Source organism: Crassostrea angulata, unplaced genomic scaffold, assembly GCF_025612915.1.
Source record: "Crassostrea angulata isolate pt1a10 unplaced genomic scaffold, ASM2561291v2 HiC_scaffold_106, whole genome shotgun sequence".
Lineage (NCBI taxonomy): Eukaryota > Metazoa > Mollusca > Bivalvia > Ostreida > Ostreidae > Magallana > Magallana angulata.
This window is the reverse complement of record NW_026441661.1, coordinates 330,101-344,073: the sequence shown is the minus strand read 5'-3', so window position 1 is coordinate 344,073 and position 13,973 is coordinate 330,101. Positions and strand designations below refer to the sequence as shown.

Below are 13,973 nucleotides of genomic sequence, written 5' to 3'. Positions count from 1 at the left end.
CATCATTTTTATATCAGTACCATGTAAATGATAGATTATAGAGGAATTAATATATATGCATGATATAAAAAAAAGTTTACAATTTACAATTTAGCAAATTCAAATATAGGTACAACTTTTATACATTGTATTTCTATTTTCAAGATTGTCGAAAATCGTACATAACCTTGAAAAGTATAAAAGTCTTAAGTTGCTTTTAAAACACTGTACAAATTTTGTGTAATGAATATAGTTCATTGGAAGACTGGTCCATAAATGAAGAACAGTTTACCAAAAATTATCTTTTATTAATCATACCTACATTGTCAAGTGTATATAATCTCTATGAATTCAGATGCAAGCTGTTGTCTGATCATAGAGTAAGATCAATTTTGCGGGTATCTGTAGTTGTTGTAAATACACTGGAACAAATCCAAGATAGATACACGAATTTTGTATGAAACACGACATTCTACTTGAAGGCAGTGAAGATAAACAACCATTGGAGTAACAAGATATCATTTTTTCTGTGTAGCAAGTCATGGTGCAGTTCCTTCTTTAAAAAGATTGAAGACAGTTGGATCATCTGTAGAAGTAAGAAAAACACTTATCAATGATTTAATAAAGATTAATACCAAAATAAAAGATAAGATAACTAAGCACGTCTAATAGTTTTAATTAAAGAAGGATAAATGTAAATAAAATTTATTTTTATAACTTTCACATGTTTTACCATTTGAACCAAATATGGCTATGATTTGATAATGAAAAAACTTAAGATTGAAATAAACAAGAATCAGTAGTTGCAGTCCATGTGAATATACATACATGTCGGTCGATTCCAGCTACAGATGTAATAGGAATGTGAAAAAAGAACGTGTGGTTTTGAGAGCAAATTAAATTTGTACAAAAAACTTTTATCTTACTCTAGTTTTGAGCTGGACATGACATCCCCATCAGGAAAATGTGTGAATTCATCTACAAAAAGGCATAAGGTAGCTACATTTAGTTTGTAGTTATAATTTTGAAATTAATTGCGATGATTGGTATATATGCAACCAATTCTGTGATTAGGCACTCTTTTAACTGAGATATAATACCATATCTCTCTCTCTCTCTTCTCTCTCTCTCTCTCTCTCTCTCTCATAAGTCTTATTTTTATTCAATGATTGTTTATCAAACTAACCTGTCAGAGGTTCTTGTTGGTGTATATACCTATAAACATATAGCTTGTTGTTGTACTCTGATCCGACATATAGATGGTGAGTGTTGACATCATAACTCAGGCCGTATGGTGAGAATATCCCTGATGGTCTTATTAGTAGATGTGACAGGAACTGACCGTTCCTGTCTAACATCTGTACTGCGTCGGTTTTACCATCACACACCAGGATGTGTGACAGCGCGTCAGTGCAGATTCCTCGTGGATGTAGTCCTGATCCTGATGGATGCCCTGTGAAAGAGAAACGATGTGTTCCTCCACGCTCTGTCACCACTACAGCTCCAGACTCAAATAACACATAGTCAGACACCACGACATCCCCATTGTTGTTCTCTGTTATATAGTTAGGTTCTCTATACAGTTCCAGTCTAGTGTTGTCGTATTCTATGGTTTGTGAGTGTTGTCGGCTTTTGTTGTACCGGGTTACCATGCCTGTCCGTGTAGGATAGTTAAACATCCCGACTAGTAGATCCCCAGTGGATAGGGACCAGTACACACACCTTGGTTTCCATGTAGACTCTGTTCCTCTTAAAAATATGGTGGTTTCCATATCATTTGAGAGTTTGCTGATGTTATGATTCCTATCTATATAAATTAGTTCACCACCGCTGTTCACTGTGTACGATCCGGAATAATATAGATCTCTACATAAATCCTTTACACGATGTTGAGTAATACCTGTTGTGTTTGTCAAAATAAAATTGTGATCATCACTGACCCATACTAGGTTTGATGATATACAGGAAATATGATAACAATGACGGACACCTGGAACTCTGAAAGAATGAAATAACTCGGGAGAAGAAAACAGTTTAAGCAGACACTCGTTCTGTTGCTGTGGCTTTTCTGTCTCTTTGGTTGGGAGTCCATTCCGTGATTCTATCGCATCAAAATCGTCTGGAGTCAGATCTACAACATCAGGCAGTTTGATAAAACAGATTGATTACAAATACATCGTCTTAAAAATGATAGTTACAACAATGTATATAGATATCGATCCATGGATAATGAGATGACCATTGACTTTGGGTACTTGTTTCACATATTATAAAGTAGCAATATGGTATAGGCCTTTGCCGGTTCATGGATATCAGCATCTGTTGTCTGTTGTCAGACTTATCAACAGAGTCTACATCTGTTTTCTTTGCATATTTGTATCCATACCAGCATTATTTTCTACATGGTTTATTGACATATTCACATCGGAATTCCACGGTCTCATTAACGGCTCTTTCCAATATGGAGACGTGCACATTATTTAGTTGATAACTTACGACATGCAATGTATTTGTAAGAAAACTGAAATGATGTTGGTGGTCAAAAAGCAATGATAAACGTATACTAGACATGAAATTATTTGTAGTAAAACTCGTGTAACGTTGGTAGTCAATAAAAAAATCAACAAGAGATGTTTGTGAAACACTTATGCCCCCCCCCCTCCCTTGGAAACATCCTCTGTCGAAAATTGCTCTATCATACCCAAAATCAAACTTGACCTAGATATTATTTAGATAAACCTGCATACCAAATTTCATATTAATATGTTCACCATCTGCGAAGAAAATGAGCGGAAACTGCAATCGAATCAATATCGAACTTGACCTAGATATTATCATGATAAACCTGTATACCAAATTTCATTTCAATAGGTACATCCTCTGCGAAGAAAATGAGCGGAAACTGCAAATAACTCGAATTTTTCTAAGTCCAAGGGCCATAACTCTGTTCAAAATTGCTCGATCGTACCCAATATCGAACTTGACCTATATATTATCATGATAAACCTGTATACTAAATTTCGACAGACAGCAGCAAAGCAATATACCATCCCTTCTTCGAAAGGGGAGGGGGGGGGGCATAAAAATATATTTGACTTACCTGATAGAACTTTCTGACGATCTATATATCTGTAAACACATATCTTGTTGTTGTACCAAGATCCGACCCAAAGACGATGAGTGTTGATATCATAACCCAGGCTTTGTGGTTTAAATATCCCTGATGCTCTTATTAGTAGATTTGACAGGAACTGACCGTCCCTGTCTATCATCTGCACTGTTTTGGTTGCATCATCACACACCAGGATGTGTGACAACGCGTCGGTGCAGATTCCAAACGGTTCTAGTTTTGATCCCGACAAATGCCCAGTGTAGGAAAAACGATGTCTTCCTCCACGCTCTGTCACCACTACAGCATCAATGTCAGATACCACGACATCCCCATTGTTGTTTTCTGTTATATAGCTAGGAAATCTATACAGTTCCCGCCCTGTGTTGTCATGTTGTATGGTCTGTGCCAGTAGTCCACTCCTGTTGTATCGGGCAACCTCGCCTGTCCTTGTTATCTCGCTATACATGCCGACCAGAAGATTATTCGTGGACAGAGACCAAAAAACACACCGTGGTCTTAAAAAAGAACTCGTGTTTTCTACAAATGTGGTGTTTGTTTTCATATTCTTCGAAAGTTTGTTAATGTTATATTTCTTATCTATATAAATTAGCTGACTTTTACTGGTAACTGTGTGTGACCCATCACTAATAAATATATCATCACTACTTAAATCCTTCACATGATGTGAAGTGAAACCTGTTGTGTTTTTCAAGATAAAATTGTGAACATCACTGACCCAAAACCGATTTGATGTTACACAGGAAATGTGATGACAACCATCAACACCTTTTACAATTAGAGACTGATAAAAAACGGGAGCAGACATCAGTTTTAGCAAAGATTCATTTTTTACGCGTCGGTTTCCTCTCTCTGTGATTTGGATTGCACTCAGTGACTCCATCACATCCTCCTTGTTGAGTGACTCAGTCATGGAGAGCTGGCTGGTGTGGAGTGTAAGATGTATCTGGATGAGGGCTGTCTTTATGGAGGAGAGGAATTGTAGCGGACTGTATGCTGACTGTTCATATCTTTGTACAAATATTTGTAGACTGAAAATGTGTCTGATCATTTCTATCTTCTGTTTTAAGCATCTATGATTAAATTTAAAGCCACTGAACACATTGTACATGGAATCTTTTTGCATATCCTCCATGAGATCCCTCAGTTTCTGTGCATTTGATATTATTCCAGATTGAAACAAAGAGAATTCTGAACGACAGGTTTTGATATCATTTCTAGTTTTTTTCAGGAGAAAAAGCCTATTAAAGATAGCTTCACTTCTGATTGAGTGAATGGTTCCTTTAAGTTGCTGTCGTTTTGTTTCATAAACTTCTCGTGTGTTTAGAATCTTGTGCTTTTTATGCCCATAGCAAACTTCGCATACGGGAACTTGGCAAGTTTTACAGTACTTTATATAAACATTGCTTGGATGTCTAACACACAATTCTTGTTCTGAAATGTTGTTGAACTTATTACGGAATGTCACAATAGTATGGTCTACTGTTCCAAGTTTTATAACATGGTTTTCTTTACACTTTCTACACAGATAGCATGGACAAAATTCACAATAGTACTCTGTGTTCTCTAAACACTTAGAACACTGACGAGTTTTATATGCTGCGCTTGCTGCTTCCATGACGTTGAGGGTCTAGGTCTCAAAATCAAAACCTGTTTAGCAAAAATAAGATGCTTTTGAATTAGGTCTAGCACATTCTTTCAAAACTGTTTCATAATTTTATAATTTTTATGGCCTGTTATTTGAACAATTTTAGAATCTTTTCATACTAATGACTGCACATCGTCAAAGAGAAACAGAGAGGATTGGGTGGGAAAGAGCAGATATGTTTCACAAAAGATAAATTTCAGAGAGAGTGACTGCTAACAATGCTTTCTCTTTGAGCGAGTTTGATCCTTGTATACTTGTATAATTGATTATCGAAAGTAAGGAGAAACTTACGATATGGAAGTCCTCTTAATTAGACTTTTTCTGTTGAACTTGTACTCTAGCTTTCTTTCTCATGGTTTTTTTCGTATACACTAGGTTCATTTCTGTTTTGTTAAAAATATTTTTTTTCATTTTGAAAAATAATATTCTGAGTAATCGATCAACAGTATAGACCACATATTAGAAGTTGACGTTTTTATTATAAAAGAGTCTACTTAAAAGAAAATAACACACTGCTGCCTATATTTATTTAAATGGACCTGCTTTAGAGTTTCAATCGATCTGTTTTCATTTATAGTGTCGTTGCATTGAATGTTTAGTTTTCGCTTTTATTTCTCAGAAGCTATGAATAAGTATTATTTCCCGGTGTTTAAACCTGATTTCCCGAGTATTAATCTGTATTTGTCAGTATATAAATAAGAAAAAAAAAGAAAAAGTGCTATAGGGAAACACCAATCTCGAAACATCAAATGTTTCCGTGATCAATAGACTTATTGTATCATTGATTTGTAAACAATAAAGATAATGATCTAATATGTATTATTTACATCATTTGAGGAGTGCTTAAATAAAAAAAGAAACCATTCTGATAATTACCATCTTACCTGAACATGAACACTCGTCATTCACCAATAATTCTTATTTCGGTTGTTAAAATATTAAAATGCCCGGCATGCAATACTGCGCCATTAAACATGTTTGTGACGTCAATTCTTTGTGCCCACTTTTAGCAATTGCAAAGCATTATATACAAGTAAAATGCTATTGGACTAATATAGGAAGGATGACGCTACATAACTTTGTTATATATAGAACAATAGTTGAAAGTTGTCCATACGTCAAAATTGGCTTGGTTAAAGCGCGTAGGGATACATCCAATTCTAAATTATTTACAATTTCTAGAACAAAACAACTAATGCAGGTGCATTTGTATCACTCGATGTAATAAGACGGAATACATTCGAGTTGTTGTTTTTTCAAACTCGTTTTTTTTCCCGTCAACTTTTGTTGCAAAGCTTGGAGTTAATGATGAATTTTTTTTACTAAAAATATAGTTTTATTTCATTATGCATGTATTTTTTTGTTTTACTTGTTAGCGCTTATTTCATTCAGCATATTCGCCATTCTCACTTTATATTTCAGCAAGATATAAGACTCGAGTGGTGTATTGTGTCAGATACTGAACAGTTGTTGTTTCGTATATCCCTTATAGACACTTGAGCTCACGACAGGTCTTTCCGAATCTTTGCAGAATTTTTCAGTTTATTTTCTATGCCTTCTACAATGTATTTTAATCATATGTTTTTCATATTATGAATGTTGCAAACAGTGAAATTTCAGATAATACTGGATGCTTATACCTATAAAATATTCACATCAATCACAAGAGTAATTATCTAGTATAAGAAGTTTCAAAAGTTTCAAAAGGTTCCATATAATCTTATTATATTGTAACGTGTTTTGTTCTCATGGATAATATATAAAATCAATTTTTCTTTAACTCTACCCGAGTTAATAATGATTGTTATAATATTTTTTCTCTAATTGAATAATGTTAAAATAAACAATAATCAACTGTATCGGTGGGCTTTCTGTACCGTGTGTCTATACCCGGTTCCTATTGAGAGAGAGGTACTTGGTGTCTCAATAACTTCAGGTTTACTACACCAAGCACCTCACCTCAATTCCCTGGGTTTCTTGCCACTAGTCTTTTCATGACACTACCTCTTAACTCTGTTCTCTTTCTTCTTCTTTTTTCTTTCTTTCTATTTCGACCTCACTACCCCATGCATTCTGCTGTTCCAGGTTCCACAGCACAGCTGTTTATATACCCTTGGAATAGTCAACTCCAAAGGTAGTCTGGACATTCCATTTCCCCACCCAAATCTTATTCATTACAACGTTTATTTTAATAAGGTATAATCATTATAATATAACTAAAACTGACCAACTGCACTGAATTATCAAAGAAATCCACAACAGCAAGCAATAATTCCGATCACATATTGAGCACAGGAAACAGTAGAATAGCCATGACGAATTCAAATAAACATATCTCTCAGACCTGACTCTTAATTTGAAAACAATTATGAAAAATGACAGTGATGCTACATGACTACGTGACTGCTGAATCAGATACCCAAAACCAGTGTAAAAAACGTTATACATTCAATAAACATGGTTGCAGCGTGCCTAAAATACAATTTTTCTCATTAAAAAAATATTATCTTTCAAAAGATCAGGCACAACTTTCTAAGGAAGTTTAGACATTTCGGAAAAAGGTAAAACAGTACCAATGGAGCAGGGGAAGCCTTAAATATATTGTACCCGGCGCATTATAATACACAAAGAACTTGCACATTGTAGCCATCTTGGACGTATTAAGAATGCATATCCTGTTGAAATTTTGCTTGAAATTCATCAATAAATTTTTTTTGTGATCCTCTCCGTCTTCCGATCAGGCTTTCAACATCTAAATTTACAACGATTGAACATAAATGGTACTCTTCATCCGTCATTTATAAAAAAAAAAAAAAAAAAAAGAGCACCCCTTAATTGGCATCTTAGGCTGTACAATAAAGTGACTACGCTGCTGATCAAATACATATATGGTACACGCATGTAATCTCAAGATAAGCCCTGTAAAGTACTCTAACAGTTGCATTTAAGGGAAATTATTTCATTTCAGATAAAAAGCAATCAAGCATTTCAATTTTAAAGAATATCAGTACATAGCGATGTACCTTGGTACCGATGTAACCTGACAAGTGCCCAAATCACATGCAATGAGTAAAACTTAAAGTTAACCTTGAAATAGTTTATCAAATCAGCTGAAAATTACTCGATTACAATAAATCAGTTTATTATGAAAGAAATCATAATGGAAAAGATAAATATTCAAATAAGGGAAAAATATGCAATTTTGGATACATATTCTATTTATAAAAATTAAATTCCAAAAATGTGAACAAAGCCCCTGACGGATTTGAACTCGTGATCTGTTGATCACAAACCCGATATTTTAACCAATGAGCTATGCCAATATTCAACCAAATGAATTGATAAAAACAATTTTAAGAAACTAGCAAATTATTCGAATCGCCATTTTGTGACGTTGTGTCTTAAAATGTACAAGTTTTGGTGGAGTGATGTACCTTAACTGACAGGCACTATCTTTTGAACTTTATTATAATAAATAAGTTATATACAGGTCTGGACTCCAAAGAGGGTCTTTTTAAGTTAATTCTTATGGACATCTTCTATTGTATACTTTGCGATGGAGGGTTTACTGCATAGTTTCGCAAAAAACAGCATCCTGCAGAAAAATTCAGTTTAACGGTATTCTTAATAGCAAAATTAAAATTCTAGTCTTGCTTTCTTTTGTTCATCTACTTCTTTATTACTCAGTACATTGTGCTCAATCTCTAATCATATACTAACACATCATACGATAACGTTAAAAATTGGGAGGTAATCCGAAAGGAGAAATAATGTCAACTTAACCCGTTATAAATCCATGTTTAAAAAAACCTGTTTTCGTTTCTGCTATTTTGTTTTTTGAGTGAAAAATGTTTATGCGTCAATGAATATGTCGCAAATATTTTCCTCTTCATCAATTTATTTCAATTAAACTTCTTTCACAGATATGTGTATTTTTATCTAAAAAGTCTAAACAATAACTTGAGACAGATAGGACAGTTTTGTTATAAATGAACAAGATGTTTACAAATATATACATGTATTGTTAATTAAAAAACCATCAAATTAAATGAAAATAATTGAAACCGAATTGTGTTCTGTTAATTTAAAAAAAATTAAAATGTAAGCACTAATTGACACGACTTGCCTTTCAAGGAACTTGAGCTTAAAATCCAATAGAAAAATTCGCCCATACGACCAATTTCACAATGGTTGTATATTAGATATTCTCCTCTTCTGTACTACTGTTTTGACAAGTGTACTCCATCACAGAAGAACAAGGAGTCATGCTTTATATCAGGATGGCGGATAATTGCGCCGTCATACCGCAAGGCTAACCTGGATGCACAAGAATTAAGGCGTTTACGTTGTGATTCCATAGCACGAGAGTTTTGAGAATAACGCCATTGTATGCGTGGAAGGATGCAAGACCAAATGACCTTAGAATGTGGGAAGTTGGTTTGAATAAATTGAAAAAGCTTCATGCAAACTAGCCTGAGCTTTCTAATAGATGTCTCCCCTAAGTCATTTCCCCCACAGTGTATTAAAATGACATTTGGTGCAGGACCCACCTTTGCAAGGGTTTTAAGCTTCTGCTCTACTTGAGACAATTTCAGGCCACTGTACCCCTGCCACCATAATGAAATATTTAGCCTTTTCAGGTTCAGGTGAAGACCTCCAGGCCTTAAAAATGCTTCTAATTGAGCATGCTTCAGTATTGAGGACCCCACTAACCACACTTTTTCTTTGTCTACAATAGATAAGCAAAGCCTATGAGTTAGAATTTTGGTATGCGAATGTATGACTTGTAACACGAAGATTTCCATCTTCCACATTTCTGAATTGTTTCCGCAGAAAAACCTTGCAATGCCAATTCAGTGCTAGCTCCAATCCGAAAAGAATGAGATTTGTATCTTGTGTTCTCCGGTAACTTAAGACGAACTATTGCTTTTGAGAGTACTGCCGTAAACTGGTATCTTGTGAGCGGGGTCTTATCAAAGTGACAAAAAAGAGGCCCTGCAGTCAACGGGCGAACACTTAAATATTTCTCAACAAGCTTGAATGGACACCCAACTCCCTCAGATTTACCAATTTGCAAAATGGTACCTTTTCCTACCTGGTCAGTCTTGGAATGTTTGAGATTGATTAACAATAGCTGTTTATCAGGGTCTAGAGTTAGATTTTCCATACCAAGTACAATATTGTTCGGAATTTTACAGTGAACAGTCAATTCACCGACACGAAATAAACCATGAAATGCCAGTGAAAATGCTGCCGAGAAAAGACTTGTTTCCTAAGAATTAGTGCATGTAGTGGGTAAAACCAAAATTATTTTTTTAAGCAAGTCTTTAGTTATAGGCAGTCTTGTATCAGAATTGTGATTTAACCGTTTCATGCCCTGCAAAAGCTTTGTAACTACAAATTGAGAAGTTGGGTCCCCTATTCCTTGTAACTTGCAGTGGTAAGAAATTGCAGACAAATACGAACGCACCGTTGAATAAGCAAGGCCAGATGTTGATAGATGCAATAAGTACTGAACCACCGAACATAGTGTTGGAGGCCAATATACAAGTGCGAACTGATGACAAAATTTTTGATACGACAGTAAACCGACTTTTTGAACCCTGTGTGTGTTATCGGATATTGCAGCTTCTAGCAGCCGATCAAGTTCAAACTTGAAATAAGGTTGTGAAATGAGTGGGGGATGGATTCGGGGTCCCTCCTTGCGTTTGGTGCGGCCTGGCGAAACCTGGTCCACTGTTTACGAGAAATGGCATCAGCAATATTATTAGATTTAGTTGAAATATATTCAGCACGAAATAAAATGTTGTGTCGCATGCATTTTAAGACAAATGCTCTAACTAATACCATGACAAGCTCAGATTTAGAGGTTAGTTTGTTCAAAACTGCAACCAATGCCTGATTGTCAATGTGAAATGTAATTTTTGTGTTGGCTAATTTGTTGCCCCAAATGATAACAGATAAAACCACAGGGATACAGTCTAATAGGGTCATGTCGTGATGCCCATCGATATATTTCCAATTTTTGGGCCAACTAAAGAAACACCACTCCTCATTCAAATACGCCCCACATCCTAGTTGAGCAGACCCTGAGCTATCGGTGAACAAATTGAGATTTTGATCTGAATACCATTCTTCTTCTAAGAAATAAACCGCACCGTTAAAATCCTCCAAAAACCTACACCACATAAAAATATCCTCCCGCATAGATTGAGTAACTCTTAGGTAATGATGTGGTTGCGTGACACCGATGGTGGCGTCATACAGGCGCCGAACAAATGCGCGGCCTGGCCGAATTGCCCTTGTAAAGAAATTAAGTTTTCCCAGCACTAACTGCAACTGCTTAAGTGTGACGTTTTTGAGTGGAGACAATTGTTTTAAAAGATTTTGGAGTTCAACACATTTTGGATAAGGTACTCTAACCAGCATTTCAATAGTGTCGATTTCCAAACCTAAAAATGTTAAGCAAGTGGTAGGACCTACAGTTTTATCCTCAGCTAAAGGTACCCCTAGATCATGACAAATACTATGAAATGCAGACATGGTGTCCTTACAAACAGAAGCATTGTGACCCGCAAATATAAAATCGTCCAAATAGTGGTCTATTGTGTCTACATGAGATTTTTTTATTGCCAACCAGTTTAAAAATGTTGCAAATTCTTCAAAGACCTTACATGACACAGAACACCCCATTGGTAAACACTTATCAATGTAGTACATATCATCAAACATAAAACCAAGTAGGTCAAAATCCCCTGGACATATTGGCAAAAGTCTAAAAGCTGATTTTACATCGCATTTTGCTATAAATGCCCCCTGACCAATTTTAGCAATCATCTGTATAACCGAGTCAAAAGATGTATATTTAACTGAGCTTTCCTCTGGGTCTATGAAAAAATTTACGCTATTGAATTTAGGAAATGAGAGGTGTGTTATTAATCTCCAACCAGAGTTGTCCCCCTTTGGCACCACTCCGATAGGAGATATGCGGAGGTTTGAAATTGGTAGATCCCGAAATGCCCCCCCCCCCCAACCCGTCCTAATTCTACTTCCTTCATTATTTTTTCTCGAAGCTCGTTGTGATGTTCATACGCAGATATCAAATTTTTTTATTGAATATGAATTCTTGGCCCCGTGTAATATAATTGAAAACCCTGGGAAAACCCTAAAAATATTTTTTTTGCAGTCTGAGTTTTTGGATAATCTGACAAGTACTTCTCAAGTGCCGGGAGTTTAATAGGGGTTTTGCCGAGGCCCCACACCTTGTGGGTTTGTAAATCTAAAACGGGGGCGCAGGTTGTTGGGGTTCTGGGGTCCCCTGAAATGCGATTGCTGTGTCCTAGGTTGATTGTTAGCATGTTGTGTTGGGAATCTGGGGGCACGAAAATTATGCATATGAGTTTGAGCAAGAGTGCAGTGTATCATAGCATGCTGGCCGCTACAACGTAAACAACTGTGAGTGTACGTGCAAGGAAACTTTTCGCAAGACCCTTTGAAATTGAAGTTGTAGCACTTTCCTATGGATGTAGCTCTGGGCAGGGTTTGAGGAGCATTAACGGTTGAAGTTGGGGTCATGTACATTAACCAGAGCTCAGAATCCACTTCCCCCCATGATGATGCTGGATTATGAGCCTTACGTAACCTATACTGAACATCGTATTCTTTCCATCCCACTGCTCCCCTATTAGCCCCCATCCTAACACACTGCATGTATTTCAAAAGCTCTAATATTATGGTCTACTGTTCCAAGTTTTATAACATGGTTTTCTTTACACTTTCTACACAGATAGCATGGACAAAATTCACAATAGTACTCTGTGTTCTCTAAACACTTAGAACACTGACGAGTTTTATATGCTGCGCTTGCTGCTTCCATGACGTTGAGGGTCTAGGTCTCAAAATCAAAACCTGCTTAGCAAAAAAAAGATGCTTTTGAATTAGGTCTAGCACATTCTTTCAAAACTGTTTCATAATTTTATATTTTTTATGGCCTGTTATTTAAACAATTTTAGGATCTTGTCATACTAATGACTGCACATCGTCAAAGAGAAACAGAGAGGGTTGGGTGGGAAAGAGCAGATATGTTTTACAAAAGATAAATTTCAGAGAGAGTGACTGCTAACAATGCTTTCTCTTTGAGCGAGTTTGATCCTTGTATACTTGTATAATTGATTATCGAAAGTAAGGAGAAACTTACGATATGGAAATCCTCTTAGTTAGACTTTCTCTGTTAAACTTGTACTCTAGCTTTCTTTCTCATGTTTTTTTTTCGTATACATTAGATTCATTTCTGTTTTGTTAAAAATAATTTTTTTCATTATGAAAAATAATATTCTGAGTAATCGATCAACAGTATAGACCACATATTAGAAGTTGACGTTTTTATTATAAAAGAGTCTACTTAAAAGAAAATAACACACTGCTGCCTATATTTATTTAAATGGACCTGCTTTAGAGTTTCAATCGATCTGTTTTCATTTATAGTGTCGTTGAATTGAATGTGTAGTTTTCGCTTTTATTTCTCAGAAGCTATGAATAAGTATTATTTCCCGGTGTTTAAACCTGATTTCCCGAGAGTATTAATCTGTATTCGTCAGTATATAAATAAGAAAAAAAAGAAAAAGTGCTATAGGGAAACACCAATCTCGAAACATCAAATGTTTCCATGATCAATAGACTTATAGTATCATTGATTTGTAAACAATAAAGATAATGATCTAATATGTATTATTTACATCATTTGAGGAGTGCTTAAATAAAAAAAGAAACCATTCTGATAATTACCATCTTACCTGAACATGAACACTCGTCATTCACCAATAATTCTTATTTCGGTTGTTAAAATATTAAAATGCCCGGCATGCAATACTGCGCCATTAAACATGTTTGTGACGTCAATTCTTTGTGCCCACGTTCAGCAATTACAAAGCATTATATACAAGTAAAATGCTATTGGACTAGTATAGGAAGGATGACGCTACATAACTTTGTTATATATAGAACAATAGTTGAAAGTTGTCCATACGTCAAAATTGGCTTGGTTAAAGCGCGTAGGGATACATCCAATTCTAAATTGTTTACAATTTCTAGAACAAAACAACTAATGCAGGCGCGTTTGTATCACTCGATGTAATAAGACGGAATACATTCGAGTTGTTGTTTTTTCAAACTCGTTTTTTTCCCGTCAACTTTTGTTGCAAAGCTTGGAGTTCAATG

The 13,973-nt window shown here is 35.5% G+C and overlaps 4 protein-coding genes across 5 annotated transcripts in view; all 4 read right to left on the bottom strand.

Moving 5' to 3' along the window:
- The window catches only part of LOC128169194 (glutamine amidotransferase-like class 1 domain-containing protein 1), a 93,980-nt gene that overhangs the window by 38,678 nt on the left and 41,329 nt on the right, over positions 1-13,973 (bottom strand). The gene's annotated exons all lie outside the window — the stretch shown is intronic.
- The window catches only part of LOC128169174 (beta-galactosidase-1-like protein 2), a 128,099-nt gene that overhangs the window by 77,776 nt on the left and 36,350 nt on the right, over positions 1-13,973 (bottom strand). The window lies entirely within an intron of this gene.
- On the bottom strand, positions 902-4,727 carry LOC128169171 (uncharacterized). The gene is made up of 3 exons (XM_052835334.1): positions 3,080-4,727; positions 1,166-2,110; positions 902-957 (listed from the first exon to the last, which is right to left on the bottom strand). The coding sequence occupies exons 1-3, from the start codon at positions 4,725-4,727 to the stop codon at positions 902-904; spliced, it is 2,649 nt and encodes an 882-aa protein (XP_052691294.1).
- Positions 8,323-9,974, bottom strand: LOC128169195 (uncharacterized). The gene is made up of 2 exons (XM_052835362.1): positions 8,986-9,974; positions 8,323-8,360 (listed from the first exon to the last, which is right to left on the bottom strand). Exons 1-2 carry the CDS (start codon positions 9,569-9,571, stop codon positions 8,323-8,325), a joined length of 624 nt encoding a protein of 207 aa, XP_052691322.1. The 5' UTR covers positions 9,572-9,974.